An 18,657-nucleotide genomic window follows, 5' to 3' on the forward strand; every position below is an offset into this window, starting at 1 on the left:
TTTCTGCTTTACATAAATGACCTTTGCAACCATGTTATAAGCCTTTGCATCCTCTTTGCTGATGACGTAAAACTATTTAACCCCACCGAAAATACTGCTGCCCTACGAAGCAAAAACAACGATTGCACTTTGGGGAGAGATTTATTAACATGATTCAAACACTAGGGTATGAAAGCGAAAGGCCTAACACTGTGTATAAATCAGACAAGGCCATTTATGGTCTGAAGCAGTCAGCCAGGAATTGGAATATCTGTTGAAATACAGCAATGAAGGGTCTTGGGTTCAAGAGTTGCAAAGCTGATGGTTGCATATATACTGGAAAGTTACAAGGTGGGGATTGTCAATATTAACAATAGATGATCTTTGTCTCATGCAAAGAATCTGTCACAGGTAAAAGAATTTGCTAATCAGTTAGAGAAGAGGTTTGAATTGAAACGTATTTTCACAACAATTTGGGTGAGGACAAAATAGCCATAGAAACAAGTCAGCAATTGGAACTGTTGGTGACTAAGACACAGGATTTGTTGTATGAATCATGTGAGATATCTTGGTGCCTGGGTGTGCTGTGAGAGTAAGTTGTCTTTGCTTGAGAGTACTTGCTTGAGAGAACTTCTTCTTTCTACCATGTTGCAAGAGCTGCATGGGTATGGTATACATGCATCATGTTTTATACTCATATCTAAAGAAGTTTCTCTCTATATAATCCTGCTGAATTATTTGCTTGTGTGCTGGCTGGATTACTACAAATTCCGAAAATGTCCAGTGTTTCTTATGGTGAATCTTGCATGAATATAAAAAATACTTTTTAGCTGAAAAGTGGAAAATGACCAGTTTTAATGCTCAAAGTGTACCAATCAGATGAATTGAAGTTCCCCTCTGAACTAATTTCTATGTCACAAAGAGATACTAAATTAAACATATATTTGTGGGTATTTGTGTATGTATGAATATGTACTCTCTCTCTCTGTGTGTATAAACACACATACACATACAAGTATACACTACACACACACACACACAAACACACACACACACACCATATTTTTCAGAATATAAGACGCACCGGACTATAAGACACACTAAGGTTTTGAAGAGGCAAATTAAAATAAAGTTTTTGCACTCTGCAAACCTCCCCAAAATGCCCCATTTTTCACAAAACCGGGTCTTTTTCCCCCCAAAAGGACATGAATAGCCCTTAGGAGGCTTATAGAGTGCTCCTGGGTGGTTGAGGACAATAATGAGCAAAAACGGTCCATTTGTCACAAAATCGGGCCTTTTTTTTTGCCAAAAAAAGGATATGGATAACATTATGAAGCTTACAGAGTGCTCTTGGGGTTGGGGGGGGATTGAGCAAAAATCAGCCATTATTTTGCTCATTTATGCCCTCCCCAGCCCCCAAAAGCTCTCTGAAAGCATCCTACAAGTAATTCATGGCCATTTTGGTGAATGGTGTGTGTGGGGTTTTGGGAAACAAAAATGCTGTATTTAGTGTATAAGATGCACCCAAATTTTCAGTCTCTTTTTTGAGGGAAAAGGGTGCATCTTATACTCTGAAAAATATGGTATATATTCATACACACACTCACACAAAGAGAGGGAGAGAGAAACATAATGAACTCCCCATTGAAATTATTCCAATGATGATATTTTCCCTTCATCAAAACTTTAAACAAATGAAGAAGACACGAGAGAATAGAAAAAATAGAAAATAAATTGTCCAATGGGCCCTTGGGAGTAGAAGGCAAAAACACACAAGTCTTGTGATTTCAACTGCCCCAAATTATGTTCTGTTGCTGGAACTCTACATGGCCATTGAGGCCTTTTTCAGGATTATCACTACATGCAATAAGAATCAGGGCTAAGAGTCAGGCTTCAGCCTTGCTCTTGACAGGCATATTGAGGCTGTTGTATGCAGAGTAAACATGGGAAGCTGCTGCTGGAGGAAGGTCCATACTTAGAGAGCATTTGATGTGCAGAATGCTCTTCATTCTCCTATTTCCATTCTTCAGAGTGGAGTCTCTGCCGTGTCACCCAGGAGAAGCCATACCTGTTCCAAATGAATGGTACCAGCAAGGGGACTTTGTCATCGGTGGGATGGTATCCATGGCTAACTATCAATTTAATGAAGTTTCATTTGAGCAGCATCCTTCTCAAGAGTATTTTGGACATCCAGAGTAAGCAATTCTTAGCATTCAACCTTTGTGTTCTCTCTATTTACAATGAATAAAGAAATTATTTTATTTCACAATGAGAACATTTTGTTATGTGGGACCATGTGTTTCCAGGGATGTAGGCTACACTTTGATTCAATCTGCTACAATGGAAATCACAAGTTCAGTGGAGGAGAGTTAAGAATAGAGTTGGATTGGCCATTCTCCAATTGTGCATGCATATGGGGTAAAGCATCTCTCTGAAGTTCCAGGAAAAATAATCAGAAAATATTTAATGATATGTGTAAATTCATCCTGTTTTCAGCGTGCTAACAAAATTTTACCAACATGTCCTTTCCTTGGTCTTTGCTGTGAAGGAGATCAATGAGAATCCAGAAATCTTGTCCAATGTCACTCTTGGCTTCTACATTCACGATAGCTACTACAATGCCATCATGACCTACCGGACCACAATGGATCTGCTCTTCAGATCAGATCAGAGATTAGTCCCCAACTATAAATGTGACACCAGGAGAAATCTCATCTCTATCATAGGAGGCCTCAGCTTGGGAACGTCTTCCTATATCAAAGATCTCGTGAAGTTTTACAAGATTCCACAGGTAGGATTTTTGGAAACACAGGCATTAAAATTCCCTCCTTCTTTCTTTTTTCTTTTTCCAAACTGGGTCTATTAAAAAATAGTTATTGTACAGCCAGACACCTCAACAATCTGACTAAATTTGTTGGAAAAATATGAAAAAAGATGCTGATATATTCCCATAATATGTGTTTCTTTTAGCTCACATATGGCTCATTTACCCCACAAGATGCTTATAGCACAGAGGTTCCCTTCTATTACTCCATGGTCCCAAATGAGTCTTCACAGTACATTGGGATAATCCGACTGCTTCAACATTTTGGGTGGATTTGGGTCGGACTCTTTGCTACTGATAACCCTGAAGGAGAACATTTTCTGCAGATCATGGAGTCCCTTTTTTCCCAGCATGGCATATGCTCTGCTTGTATGGAAAGAATTCCATTATTAACCTACTGGGATAAAATTTTTGAGATGATTAAGAAAGTGGAAAATATTTACAAGCACATAATTGATGAGAAGCTCAACACCTTTGTCATCTGTGGAGAATCTTTGACCATTGCATGGTTAACAAATATATTTTTTTGGTTTGATCCTGGACTTAAGCAGAGTTCCTTGGGAAAGGTGTGGATCATGACAGCCCAGATGGATTATTTATTAACAGGAATGAATAAAAAATGTGATCAGCGGTTCTTTGATGGTTCCATTTGTTTTACAATTCACTCCAGAGACATTCCAGGGTTCAAGGAATTCTTGAAGTTCATAAAACCTCCTTGGATTCCAGGAGATGGTTTTTTCCCACTTTTCTGGGAACAAGTCTTTGATTGTTCATTACCATCCCCTTCTTTGACCGAAGTGGACAATCACATATGCACTGGAGAGGAGAAGCTATGGGACATTCCTGGGGCTCTTTTTGAGGTGGAGATGTCTGGCCACAGTTATAGTGTCTATAATGCTGTCTACATATTGGCTCAAGCTTTACACGCTCTCTTCTCACTTCGATCTAATCACAGGCATTTTTTGAGGCATAAATCTTCAGAATATGAAGAATCACAGCCATGGCAGGTGATTAGTATGCTGCAAGTATTTCATATGAGACAATAGCAAAGTACAAAGTTGGGCTATGTAGTTCTGACTGGGAAGTGCAACTACAGCACTAAAATGGATTTGAATATTTTTTTTCTATTGATGATATTTATTTGCAAACGTCTATTTCCATGCCTGTAATTCTTCTAAATGGCTAATGTAAAAGTGAGCTGATATAATGGACTATGGTGAAGTGGCAATTTTCTTGGAAGAAGGGAGCACATTTCAGAAATTGTTTGCAGGCGAGAGAAGAGGCAGCACCGTCTCAAACTTCAGAGGAGACAGAGGAAGAGGAGACAGTAGGAAAGAGTTAGAGGAGAGAGAGGAGGAGAGTTAGAATAGCCACCGTCTAGAATCTCTCAGGGTATTTCCATTAGGATTTGAATAGTAAGGATTAAATATACGAAGATTTTGCCTACGGTGTGTAAGCAAATTAAAAACTTGATTTTTGGTACAATTTTTGTATGTCATTTTTGGGCTTAACCTTCACAGTGATTTGTTTTCCATTTTATTTCCTGAGCCTAGTAAACTTGTGATACACAATCCAAATAGGGGGAAAAGGAACTATAACATGTTTTTGAACAAATTGCATCACTTCATTTCCATCACTGTAATATGTTTTATGACTTGATGATCTTCAGGAAATTTTCAAATGAAAGGACTAAGGCCTAAGTCAACTAACAACCAAATCCTGGTTTCCAAATTCCAAATAATTTTAATTTTTGAAATTAAAATAATTGAGGAATGCTGCTTAGCTGAGCCAATTATCCAATTATCAGTATTTATTATGTCCTTAGCAGCCGTATAACTGTGAAAATGTTATGCAATGAAAAGTGGGTGGGATATCTGAAATATACCAGTATGTACAAAATAACAAGCAGGTTCTCAAAAGGCTGGAGATATGGTCTTTGCATGTTTGCAGAGTTTCTCCCTCAAAACTATAGTGCAACTATGACAAAATTGTTTGTACATTTCATAGAATTCTTTATTGGCCAAGTGTGATTGGACATCCAAGGAATTTGTCTTTGGTGCATATGCTCTCAATTTATATAAAAATGCTAGATACATTCATCAAGACTCATCAGGTAAAACATTTATTGATTGTCATAGGATACATATAAGCAATCAGGAAACTACCAATATAAATTGTAAGGACACAAGCAACAAAGATACAGTCCTATGGTCATAAGTGGGAGGAGATGGGTGATAGGAACTATTTCTTGTTTTATTTACCTGTTTTATCATTCCCAATTATATAGCTCCACGTATTTCTTAGAGGCATGAAATTCAACAATTCTCTTAGAGACATCTTGACATTTTATGATCATAAGAAGATGGAAGGTGGATTTGATATCGTAAACATAATTATCCTTCCCAATTCAACTTTCCAGAAACACAAGATTGGAAATGTTGACCCTGATGCTGTAAAAGGACGGGAATTAATCATTAATAAGGATATGATTATTTGGCATAGATCATTTAACCAGGTATGGTTTCAATAGAATTTTTATGACCATTCTCCTGTGGATTCTTTTGGCCTGGAAATTTAATGTTCTCCTTCCAGGCAAACCACGAGGAAGAGCCAAATGAAAAAAAAATGGCATTCTAATGTGGGAAACTATCTTCACTAATATTGAGCACATTATTAGAGTTCCCCCAAACAGTAAAATGAAAATTGGTCAAAAAATAAATGCTTTTAAATGAGTGTATTTCCTTGGTTGAATGAAACTTTGATGTGATTTAAAGCAAATTTGCTATCACAAAGAAGAAGGAGTCAAGCTATTCTCCAAGGCACCTGAGGGTAGAAGAAGAAGCAATGGGTAGAAACTAATCAAGGAGAGAAGCAACATAGAACTGAGGAGAAATTTCATGACAGTTAGAACAATTAATCAGTGGAACAACTTGCCTCCAGAAGTTGTAACTGTTCCAACACTGGAAATTTTAAAGAAGATGTTGGATAACCAATTGTCTGAAGTGGTGTAGGGTTTCCTGCCTAAGCAGGAGGTTGGATTAGAAGACCTCCAAGGTCCCTTCCAACCCTTTTATTCTATTCTATTCTAAATTTGATTGACTCAATCTGTATGAACAAATGGATGAATTGAAATAATATAACATCACATATGGATTTATTAGATTGGCATATTTACTTTTATTCTCCTGGGTAACCCAAGAAAATAACCAGATTAAGAAATGTTTTTTTTCTCTTTAATTATTAAAAGATAACAATATCTGGTATTGTGCACTATATTTAATAGTCTTCCCTCCTATATTGCAATGTAAATGAGAAATAAAAAATCCTTTTAAGGGACTATGTTTCCCTAGTTGAGTGAAGCTTTATGAAATCTGTGTGTTCAAACCACGGGTGAAATTCAGCAGGTTCTGACGAATTTTTAAGAACTGGCAAATACCACCTCTGACTGGCCCCGCCCCATCTATTCTCTGCCTCAAGTGTCCCAGCTGATTGGGAGGAAATGGGGATTTTGCAGGAATCTTCCCTGGAGTGGGGAGGGAATGGAGATTTTACAGTATCCTTCCCCTACCATGCCCACCAAGCCATACCAACCCAACCCAAACCTGTGATGGGCTGACTCAAAACTTCTGGTCAAATGGATATCTTGAATTAATAAATTATCTATTTTAATTCTCATATAGATTTAATTAAACAAAAAGTGGAAATCCAGATCAATTATGGTCACAAAATAAAATCAGAGGGCAAATTGAATTGTACTTCGTTGCTTTTGATATAAATCATCAAGTCAAATCAATTTCTCCTTTTACAACCTTTAGATGGAACTTTTCTTTTTAATGGAAGAGCTATATCCGCTATAACTACCTGCTTGGAATTAACAATTAAACTTCATTTTAGATGAGGCGAGAGGATTTACAATCCTTGCCTCCTTAAGCAAGGAAAGGAAAAGAGAACCAGGTTGTCCTCAGCAGAGGAAAATATGTCAATGTAACAAAGGTTAGAGGGGAGGGAAAGAGGATAGTAGGGAAGTCAGGATGGAGAGGAGAAAGGAGAGGAACAGGAAAGGCAGAAGAAGGGGGGAAGGATAAGGAGGAGGAAGAGAAAGAAGAGAAGGGAAAGAAGGTGGGAAGAAAGAAGGAGAGAAGAAAGAGAAGAAACCGGGGAGGAAGGAGGGAGGGAAGAGGGAGGGTAGTAAAGAGGGAAAGAGGGAGGGAAAGAAAGAGAGAAGGAGAGTTGAAAGGAAGGAAGGAGGGAGGAAAGGAGGGAGATTAAGAGAAAAGGAAGGAGGAGGGAAAGAGGAAGGGAAGGGGGAAAGGTGTGTGAGAAGGAGGGGGGACCGAGGGAGGGAAAGGAGGGGGAAGGAAAGGAGGAAAGGAGAAAAGAAAGGAGGGAAGGCAGGGGAGAAGGAAGTAAGGGGGGAGGGACGAAAAGGGTATGGAAAAGAAGAAATGAGGGAAGAGAAGAGGGAGGGAAGGAATAAGATACCTAACCTTTGATGTTTATAATGATGATTATGGGAATATCTCAAAATGTAGTTGTATTGTTTTTTACAAGTTATGGATGTTGTATTTTCTTTTCACCAATAAATCTTTTTTAAAAATTAAAAAACAAAAAAAAACAAAGGAAGAGCATATTTTATCTTCAATGTAACAACTGATTTTTTTAAAAAACAATAAATTTTCATATTTTAATATTTTAATATTGATAACTAGGTACTTCCCATTTCTCTGTGTAATGAACATTGTCACGGTGGAAATCAGAAAAGGAAGAAGGAAGGGAAAAAATTCTGCTGTTATGATTGTATTCCCTGCCCAGAAGGAAAAATCTCCAAAGAGATGGGTAAGTTTACAAATCATTTATTTTTATTGTCATACTGTCTATTGTGGGGAACCCTTTCAATTTATAAATTGTCGGATTGTGCATGGATGAGAGTTTCCTTGGAAGCTGAATAGGACAATGAAATCAAATTCATTAATACATGAAAATTATAGGCCCCAACAACGGAATTATAAGTGATGATTACGACCACACAACGTCTTAAATAATAAATAATAAACAAACAAACAAACAAACAAAGAAAGAAATCTTGGAAAAGGCTTCAGCTTTATAACCAAGCAACCATCATAGTGGAGATTCAGAAACATGTAAAGAATGTATAGATGCATAGATAAAATAATTATTTCAGAGATATTTTTTTAAGATTAAAAGGAGAAATAACAAAAAAGTGATTCTACAATTTAAAAATTACATATAATACAGTGACTGGGAAGGAAGGAAGGAAGGAAGGAAGGAAGGAAGGAAGGAAGGAAGGAAGGAAGGAAGGAAACAAATTCAGAGTGTATGTCTTGCTATTTAAATTGAAACATTTGGTATTGCTATGAAAACCTTCAGAGTACACCCAACTAAATAAGAACATTCTTGAAATACCATAATGAAAACAATTTATGAAATTTATGAAAGTGAATATTTATTTCTTAGGAAGAGTGGACAAACTAATGAAAATATCTTCTAACAATGAGAATCCCGTAGACATATGAGAAACTCTGTTAAATCACTTGCTACTTTAAAATTTAAATCTTTTCATTCCATCCAGTCACTACATATCTCCTACCTATTTTACATATTTCTACGCAATTTTGTTTCATTGTAAAACACTTATTCATATTTCCCCAAAGTGTGTAGGTCTCTTGGATGTGCATTATCTAAATATGTATTTTATATGTAATGCTGATTGATTCTAGTATTCTCTTTATGGGGGTAAAGAGAAGAAATGAAATGTTAAAAGAAAGCAAGAAAGCAAAAATAACAATAATAAAAAAAGGGTTATAATCCTATTTCCATTCTAGTTTTCACCTGAAATACGTAATAACTCTTCTATTTACAAGTTCATGGCTTGTAAATATAATATATTTATTTATATAAATATAACATTTGTTATATTTATGCTGATAAATAATAAAGGGAGACTAGTATAGATCTATTTCAAGCTATTTAGCTCTCATCAGCTAGCCATACCCATGTTGGGAATCGAACCTGTGCTCTATTGCCTCTTAGGCAGCTGTGTTAACCATTGAGCTACAGAGCTCGACTCCTTATCAGCCAGCCAGGTGAGAGGTATATATTTAAAGTCACAACCCCTGGTATGCCCAAATATGGGAGGAAGGTCACACTTCCACTCTCTGTCTTCGGCTCGTCACAAGAGACCATCCAGACAGAAACCCAATATTTTTCTCCCTTTATTTATTTATCAAGCATAAATATAACAAATGTAACAAAAAGGCAACAGTAAAAAATATTGGGTTTCTGTCTGGATGGTCTCTTGTGACGAGCCGAAGACAGAGAGTGGAAGTGTGACCTTCCTCCCATATTTGGGCATACCAGGGGTTGTGACTTTATATATATATATATATATATATATATATATATATATATATGTATGTATGTATGTATGTATGTATGTATGTGTATGTATGTATGTATGTATGTATGTATGTATATGTGTTTGGTGTGTGTGTGTGTGTGTAGATAGATATAGATAGATAGATATAGATATATAGATATAGATAGATTAGATAGATTAGATAGATTAGATAGATTAGATAGATAGATAGATAGATAGATAGATAGATAGATAGATAGATAGATGATATAGATAGATATAGATAAGATATAGATATAGATATAGATATAGATATAGATATAGAGATAGATAGATAGATAGAGATAGAGATAGATGATAGATAGATAGATAGATAGATAGATAGATAGATAGAGGTAGAGGTAGAGGTAGAGGTAGAGGTAGAGGTAGAGGTAGAGGTAGAGGTAGAGGTAGAGGAGATAGAGAGATAGATAGAGAGATAGAGAGATAGATAGAGAGATAGAGAGATAGAGAGATAGAGAGATAGAGAGATAGAGAGATAGAGAGATAGAGAGATAGAGAGATAGATACACGCACGCACGCACACAATGTATTTATAAAACATCTAAAATTCAAATGCGGTCAATATGATTCAATATTCAATAAGTCAATATGGTTTTAAATATATAAATGATACCTTCAGATATTCATAAATCTTGACTGGAGCATTCCTTTATCAAAAGAAAGCAAATGAAGATAACATGGATGTTCATGATTTGATTTTTTATGTATAATCAAAATAATATTTGACAATATCACAATACAAAAAATATACATATACACAGGGAGTATTTTCATTTTGAAGATCCTATGTTTGATACAAAGGCATAAATATCAGGATGTGGATCAATATGAAAATTAATAATGATCATTCTATCGAACCTGTGTTGATATTTTTTTTTTCTCTTTAGACGCTGTTGCTTGCTTTCAATGTCCTGATGATCAATATGCAAACCATAAGAAAGATGGATGCATCATGAAAACAATTAGCTTCTTGTCTTATGAAGAACCTTTAGGACTCATTTTAACCACTGTTGCCACTTTATTTTGCCTCACCACAACATGGGTGTTGGGAGTATTTATTAAACACAAAGACAGTCCTATTGTGAAAGCCAACAACCGAGATCTCACCTACACTCTTCTCATCTCCCTTCTGCTTTGCTTCTTCTGCTCTTTGCTCTTCATTGGACAACCTGGAAGAGTCACCTGTCTCCTCAGACAGTCTGCATTTGGACTCACCTTCTCATTGTCCATCTCTTGTGTGTTGGCCAAAACCATCCTTGTTTCTCTTGCCTTCAAGGCCACCAAGCCGGGATCTCGGTTGAGGACATGGGTGGGGAAAAAACTAGCTGTTTCTATTGTCCTTCTCTGCTCTTTATTCCAAGCAAGCATCTGTATTATTTGGTTATCCACCTCTCCCCCATTCCCAGAATTAGATGTGCACTCAATCACTGAAAAAATGGTTCTACAATGTAATGAGGGGTCAGTTGGTATGTTTTATTGTGTCCTGAGCTATATGGCCCTCCTTTCATTTGCCAGCTTTGTTGTAGCTTTCCAGGCTCGTAAACTGCCTGACACCTTTAATGAAGCCAAGTTCATTACCTTCAGCATGTTGGCTTTCTGCAGTGTGTGGGTCTCCTTTGTGCCAACCTACCTGAGCACCAGAGGAAAAGCCATGGTGGCTGTGGAGATCTTTTCTATTTTGTGCTCTAGTGCAGTGCTTCTAGGATGTATCTTCTTCCCCAAGTGCTATATTATAGTATTTAGGCCTGGTTCAAACAACAGGGAACAATTGATAAGAAGAATTGTTTGAATACCTTTTGCCTTTTTCTGACTATGTTTTAAAGTTGAGAGGATACAAATACAGTACATCCCATGTTGTCAAAGCCAACAACAGTAACATCACATGTGTCTTCCTTTCCTCTCTCCTGCTGTATTTTCTATGCTCTTCATAGGTCAGCCTGGGAATGTGACTTACTTTCTCAGGCAAACTATGTTTGGCACCATTTTCTCTCTCTCAGTATCTTGTGTCTTGGCCAAGACCATCACGGTTTTTATGGCTTTCCATGCCACTAAGCCAGGAAACAAGAAATGGCTAGCAAACAGACTGGCGGGATCCCTCATTGTCTTCTGCTCCTGTATTCAAGCTGTTACCTGTACGGTATGGTTGATCGTATCTTCTCCCTTCCCTGAGTGGGACATGCATTCACAGGTTCAAGAGATCATTGTTCAATGTAATGAAGGCTCAGGTGCCATGTTTTACATTGTCCTCGGCTACTTGTGGCTCCTGGCCACTGTCAGTTTCACTGTGGCTTTCTTTGCCAGAAAACTGCCTGACACTTTTAACAAAGCCAAACTGATCACCTTCAGCATGCTTGTGTTTTGTACCATTTGGGTGTCCTTCATCCCAGCCTATCTGAGCATCAAGGGGAAATACATGGTGGCTGTGGAGGTCTTCTCCATCTTGGGCTCTACTACAGGCCTCCTGGGCTGCATCTTCCTTCCCAAGTGCTACATCATTCTCCTAAACGCACATCTCAACACAAAACAGCATCTAAATAAAACAGATTAATAATCAATAATGTTATAATTCAGCCTTTTTCTGGTGACCAAAATCATCCATTTGAACAATCCAAATATTCAAACTTGCAACCTTAATCATTCAATTCAATGCTATTTATTTTATTTTATTCATGTCTGTAAAATATATAATCAATCCCTAAGGGTTTATCTGAGCTGTTAAACAGCTAAATGGTTTGAAGATGGTTAGCTATATAAAAGTTTCAAACTAAACAAAGAAACAAATAAAAATAAATAAATAGTACCAAAATTGCATTCAATTTTTTTAATACTAGGGAGAGAATAAGGGTGATTTGGGAAATGCATGGTTTTTGTTAACATGTAGGAAACTTTGCTTTCCAACATGTCAAGTAGCTTTATTGAAAATTTTATTGATTGGCCCCATTTTCCACTCCTGATTTTATCAATTTGAGAAGTCCCACCTGGCTCTTCTGTTGTTGAAATGGGGGAGGGGTTGATCATCCCAAGGTGGGACACCTATTGAAAAATATATTTCTTGGGTTCCTATGTTAATATATATTAATTAGCTTGTTGTGTTATACAGTAAGTTATATATGAGATCAAAATTGTTGCTTAAGAATAGTATTGAAAATGCAATGAATTAACTCACAAACATGAGAGTTCTTCAATGAGCAGAAGATTGACATTCAGCAGCTCCACAGTATCTTTCAAAATAAATTTATCTATTTTGTACCATTACAATCCCAAATGGTATTTTTTCCTGCATCGCTCAGGTCCTCCCAGAGCTTTACATAAGGGCCACTTTCTGTTCCTGAGACTTCTTTTACTATCGTCCGGATTGGTGGTTTTATCTCGTGCTGTCGAATGATCTCACCCAGCGGTTTCATGTAGATGTTGAAAAGAAGGGGGGACAGGACCGAACCCTGCGGCACCCCGTACGTTAGGGGCCTAGGGGTCGATCTCTGCTCCCCAGAGAGGTAGAGGAGAACCACTGTAAAACAGCACCTCCCACCCCCACCTCCCGCAGTCGTCGCAAAAGGATACCATGGTCGATGGTATCGAAAGCCGCTGAGAGGTCAAGGAGCACCAGGATAGAGGCGTGGCCACCATCCCTGGCTCTCCAGAGATCATCGGTCAACGCGACCAAAGCGGTTTCTGTGCTGCAGCCAGGTCTGAAGCCTGACTGGAAAGGATCGAGATAACTGGCTTCCTCCAAGGACCGCTGGAGCTGAAAGGCCACCACCTTCTCAACAACCTTCCCCACAAAGGGGAGGTTGGAGACCGGACAATAGTTATTTAAAACAGCTGGATCCAAGGATGGTTTCTTCAGGAGGGGTCTCACCACCGCCGCCTTTAAAGCGGGGGGAAAGACCCCCTCCCATAGACAACCACCTGGATCCAGCCTCGTGTCACCTCTCTGCTGTTTACAACCAGCCAGGAGGGGCATGGGTCCAGCACACATGTGGAGGCTCCTACAGCTCTCATCGCCTTGTCCACATCCTCAGGGGTAACAGCTTGAAACTCAACCCAGCGTTGGCTTACCAGATCATCCCTTAGTGCCTCGGCTGGTTCTGCAGAATTGGAGTCCAGGTCCGCCCGGAACCGAGCAACCTTGTCTGCGAGGAATTGGACGTAATCCTCAGCCCTGCCCTGCAGCGGATCACCCGTATCCCTCCTATTTAGGAGGGAACGGGTTATCCTAAACAGGGCGGCTGGGCGCGACTCGGCAGACGCAACCAGAGAGGCAATGTGTTTTCTCTTAGCCATCCTAATTGCTCGAATGTATTCTCTGGTGCAGGTTGTCAAAAGTGCTCGGCTCGATTCGGATTTACTGGACCTCCATAAGTGCTCTAGGCATCTCCTTTGGCGCTTCCTCTCCCAGAGTTCCTCAGTAAACCAAGGAGCCCTCCGGGATCCACTGCCTCGGAGCGGCCGTAGAGGCGCAATCCGGTTAAGAGACTTCGTCGCTGCCAAGTTCCAGGCCGCAACCAGTGTCTCCGCCGAACTGCGGGCGAGAGTATCAGGAATAACCCCAAGCTCCGTCTGGAACCCCAAAGGGTCCATAAGTCACCTGGGGCGGAACCACCTGGTCGGCTCCTCCTCCCTACAGTGGGGGTTTGGTCTCCGAAAGTCAAGCCTCACTAGGTAGTGGTCTGACCATGACAGGGGCAAGATCTCCCTACCCCTCAGACCAAGATCACAATTCCACTGTTCCGAGAAGAATACGAGGTCAAGCGTGGGACCCGCTGAGTGGGTTGGTCCTCGGATTACTTGGGTCAAGCCCATGGTTGTCATGGAAGCCATGAACTCCTGCACTCCATCAGAGTGTTCACCGAGCGAAGGCAAATTGAAATCCCCCAGAACCATAAGCTTGGGGAACTCAACTGCCAGCTCGGCTATCGACTCAAGGAGCGAGGGGAGGGCTGCTGCAATGCAGTTAGGAGGCAGGTACGTTAGTAGCAAACCCACTTGACCCTTGAGGTCCAACTTCACCAGCAGGGACTCACACCCGACAAGCTCCGGAGCAGGGATCCTACGAGATGCTAGAGACTCTTGGATAACAATAGCCACACCCCCACCCCTTTCCTGAGCTCTTGGCTGATGGAGCACCTGAAAACCCTCTGGGCACATCTCTACGAGGGGGATTCCTCCCTCCGGGCCCAGCCAGGTCTCAGTAATACATGCCAGGTCTGCCCTCTCATCTAAAATTAAGTCCCGAACGAGAGGAGCTTTATGAACTACAGACCTGGCATTTAGCGCCAGCAGCCTGAGGCCAGGGTCCTGATTACTCACACCACCTGGCCTTGGAGTGGGACTCATAGGGCCGGAAGGAGGGATCTCTGTGAGGGAGTGAGCCCTCCTTCCCCGGTAATGGCCTGCCCTAAAGTCCCCGCCATATCTGCCCCTCCCTGTTAAGACTGTAATGCTCCGGCCCACTCCCGTGTCCATAGTCCCACCAACCACCCATATGGCCCCCGCGTTCCCCGACAGGCCCTTCGAATCAGTCATCCTCTCACACAAACACAGCCACTCATCCATGCATTTCCCACATAGGTCAGTTAAAAACACAGAAAATACAACAATAATGAAGTTAAAAAAGTGGGTACAATCATCAGTCAAACATACCAGTCACACTGCATTCCTAAAAGGTTTTTTTTTTTTTGCGTACTGTGCAAGAGAGGAGAAAAAAACTTAATGTTCTTGATCTTCTCCTCTGTGGAGTCCAGCAAAAAGGGCAAGGCCCAAGAGTTTAAAATGGTTGGAGGGTTAATGTCAGTTGGGGGGAGGTGCTAAGCAGGCCCCCTGCCCATCTCCTATTCATCCCCTGCCTTCTTCTTTCTGCAAGATTAAGGTGCAGGATGGTATACAGGAAAATGTCTGGGGGTCTCAGCGAAGCCGGAGATGGATTCAAGTATCCCAGCTCACTCCAGAAGTTGGTCCTGAGGGTAAAGGCGGGGGTAAAGCCGGTCGAAAGGCGAGGACAGTCAGGCGTCTAAAATGGGGGCTCCTAAAGCAACCACGGATAGCAGCGGCAACAGCAACATGAGCCGAGAGGCAGGCCATGATAGTCAAGAATTCAAAAGAGTTATGATGGAAGGGGGTGCGTTTGGGTCGGCAGCAATAACAGCAGCAAGCCTAACCCTTCGGCCCACGGCGTCCCAGCAGCAAACTCACCAACCCCCCTGGGGACAGCACGCCCAGCGTCTCAGCAGCATAAACAAAAATAGGACTGTGGCAATCCGGATCCAAAGCTGAGCGCTGCGTCCACGATGGAGGGTGGAGGAAGGGGGGGACGCCCAGTTCAAAGGCCCAACGGCGCCACGCAGAACAAAGGCTGGGCCGCGGCAATCCAATACAGCACTGGAACTGCCATCCCCTAGAAACCACCGTAGGCAAGAGAAGGGAGGGGAGGCTTCACGTTCCAGCAGCTCTGCGGCATCTCGCAAAGGAAAGGCAAGCTGCGGTGATCCGTCAGCTGGAGACCGCCGTCTGTAGGGGGGGGAAGGCCGCCCGCAGGCTTCTCAGCATCGCCCGACACCGCTGCGTTGCCCAAAGCTGTCCGAACAGCGTTTCTCCAGGTGCTCGTTTTTCCAGCACCCTCTCAATATCCTCTTACCCAGGCTTCGCCCTTCAGCAGTCTGGCTACAGAAGAGGCTCGTTTTTTTCCCCCGAAGTTTCCTTTCTCTTCAACCCCAAGCGAAAAGCTCAGGCAGCCATCTCCAAATACAAATACACTCCAAGCTGACTTTTCTGCTTTGTTTTTTTCTAGCCAAGATTGGCTGGAAATGAATCTGTGTTTTGCCCTGGCTATTTTATGAACCCATGTGTATTATTTTTATATAAAATTTCAAACATACTTAATACTCCTTCATAGAAAACTCCTTCGTGTAATTTAGCATTCAGGTGTTTTACAGAAAAAAAATGACTGCAAGATGAGTTGCATGAAAACTGAGAAACATGGAAATCTGAGAAATAGGACAGAGGTGATCAACCACACTCTACACATAATTTGTTTGTGCATTACATCACACACACTCCCAGAGATTAACAGAATTGGAAGAGACCTTGCAACCCCCTGCCCAAGCAGGGGACCCTAGATCTGCCTCTACCTAGGAACAAACTCACCACCTCCTGATTGTGAGGGGAGAGCTCCACAAAATGATTAGCATTAGCCCATAGCACAAATTCAAGGAAGGAACAAAATCTTGAAAGTTCAAATACTAAAGGGACAGTAAAATACCTTTAATAGTTATTTTCTGGTATTGTAAAAGCTCATCTCCAATATGTGTATACTTTTAAAATGACATTTATTCAGACAAAAGCTTTAGTAAATCTTTGGAATTAGAATTTCCATACATCTGAAGGAAAAAAATACCCTTAATGTTGTCAGATAAAATTAGTATTAGTTTTCTTGAAAATGCTGGTAAAATGTTTGACCTTGGGGTTGTTTTTTTTTTTTTTGCAATTATTTTTTTTAAAATATTATTGGGTGTTTGTTTTCAACCTTCTTGTTTAAAGTCCCAATAATTTTTTTTAATGGAAAACACTCACAAAACCTCTCACAATTTTTTATTGCAAACCTAATTTAGGATTTCTAAGCATTCCCAACTCCAATCATGAAGAAGAGCCTACAGCAATTTCAAGATACATTTACAGATACAGATGAACAGATTTGAAGGGACCTTGTAGGTCATCTAATCCAACCCCTCACCCAAGCGAAGCCCTACACCATTTCTGACAGATGGCGTCCAATCTCGTCTTGAAAACTTCAAGTGATGAAGGTCCCACAACACCCGAAGGCAACTTGTGTTCCATGGGTGAATTGTTCTCACTGTCAGAAAATTTCTCCTTATTTCCAGGTTGAATCTCTCTTTGATCCGCTTCCATCCATTCTTCCTTGTCTGGCCTTTATGTAGTATCTGAGATGTTTAAAAATCACTCCACCCAGATTATAAATTTGAAGCTAAAGCTGCTTATGGTGTGGGTTTCTCGTCTTCTTGGTTTCACTGAAATAGGAGAATATTTGAAATGATTCAACCCCAAGCTTCACATATTCTCTGTTATTGGTAGTGAAATATGATTTTGGTGAAATTTGGCAGATATCTTGTATAGGAATAACAGATTGATAGATGCTTGGAGGGATGATTTCAAGAGATAGAAAAAAAATACAGATAGTCCATGATTTACAACAGTTTGTTTAGTGACTATTCAAAGATACAACGGAACTGAAAAAACTGATTTATGACCATTTTTAAAGGTTATGGCCTTTGCAAAATCCCCATGATCGTGTCTGTCAGCTTCTGCTTTGCTGTTGCTTCAGCTGCCATGGAACGGGAAGGGGGGGGCGTGTATGTGGGAGGGATTTAATTGACGTGCTGGAGGAAGGTTCTAGGATGTACCAGTCGTTGGGAGTACGCATGCGTACGTGTTTCCGCCTGCATCAACGGCCTACACATTCCATCTTCGGCCTGTCTGTTTGAAGTTATCTCACACCTGACATTTGAAGGACTTATGATTGGACTGGAGCTTTGATCCTAGGGGGGGGAACGGGTTTCCCTATATATCAATTGCTTTCGCGCCATATTATTCAGATCTTGCTTCACTACTGCTCGCTTACCATTTATAATTAGTAAAAGTACTTTGGATTTCCAACCCATGGAGTCTCTTAGTCTTCTTTCCTAATTATGGAGTGGAGTGGGCCCTGACAAGAAGCAAGATCTGAATAATATCCCTTTCCAGGAGATTTACGTCTACCGAGAAGGGAAAGAATGTCTTCTCCGACCAGAGAGGAGGAGGGCGCAACTGGAGGGGATTCCAGTGAACTAGGACCTCCCGACCTTTCTTTACACCAGCCCAGCTCGTCTGACCGACCTTTGCACGAAGATTTATTTCAACTGCAAATTTCCAGTCAGCCTGAACCTTCCCCCCCACCCCGTTGGTCAATTTCGCGGGGCAAAGAGAGATTGAGACAAGCTGGAATGCTGGGCTCACCCAAAGACCACCTCCACAAACTTCGCTGGAGCCAGGTGCTGTGAGAAAACCTCAGGCGAGTGAAGTCCCTGACTATTGGAGCCAAAGGTACTGTGGGGAAAGCAGAGGGGGCGATGAAGGAGAATGGAGAGGCTATCAGCACCGGGGCCCGATGAGAAAACCCCAGCGGAGTGAATACCTGATTATTGGGGTCAAACATTTTTGGAAGAGAGAAGGGGGGAGGAGGAAAGAGACGGAGAAACTGGCAACGTTACCCACGCCAGGATTCTCCCCCCCCCTCGGCCCGTGTCTCCCCTGCGGCTAGAGGTTTCGCTGATCAAAGAGGACCTCCCCCCAGCAGCTCCCCCCGAAGACATCGAATGGCTAAAATCCCTCCCTTGCCTGTACGTTTTAAGGGGGATTCTAC

General features: G+C 41.0%; 1 protein-coding gene across 1 annotated transcript; it reads left to right on the top strand.

The window, feature by feature from the left end:
• Positions 1 to 624: 624 nt before the first annotated feature.
• Positions 625 to 11,790, top strand: LOC116521989 (vomeronasal type-2 receptor 26-like). Its single transcript, XM_032236578.1, has 8 exons — positions 625 to 644; positions 2,010 to 2,174; positions 2,476 to 2,770; positions 2,950 to 3,810; positions 5,091 to 5,318; positions 7,513 to 7,639; positions 10,130 to 10,843; positions 11,240 to 11,790. Exons 1-8 carry the CDS (start codon positions 625 to 627, stop codon positions 11,788 to 11,790), a joined length of 2,961 nt encoding a protein of 986 aa, XP_032092469.1.
• The last annotated feature ends 6,867 nt before the right edge of the window (positions 11,791 to 18,657 follow it).

The sequence above is a fragment of the Thamnophis elegans genome, chromosome Z, assembly GCF_009769535.1.
Source record: "Thamnophis elegans isolate rThaEle1 chromosome Z, rThaEle1.pri, whole genome shotgun sequence".
Taxonomy (NCBI): Eukaryota; Metazoa; Chordata; class Lepidosauria; order Squamata; family Colubridae; genus Thamnophis; species Thamnophis elegans.

Bases quoted from the DNA above. Each gene is read 5' to 3' on its own strand.
- LOC116521989 (XM_032236578.1), top strand. From the start codon at position 625: ATGTTGCAAGAGCTGCATGG. The intron at 3,811-5,090 runs GTGATTAGTATG...CCAATTATATAG, and splicing joins AAGAATCACAGCCATGGCAG to CTCCACGTATTTCTTAGAGG. The intron at 5,319-7,512 runs GTATGGTTTCAA...ATTGATAACTAG, and splicing joins GGCATAGATCATTTAACCAG to GTACTTCCCATTTCTCTGTG.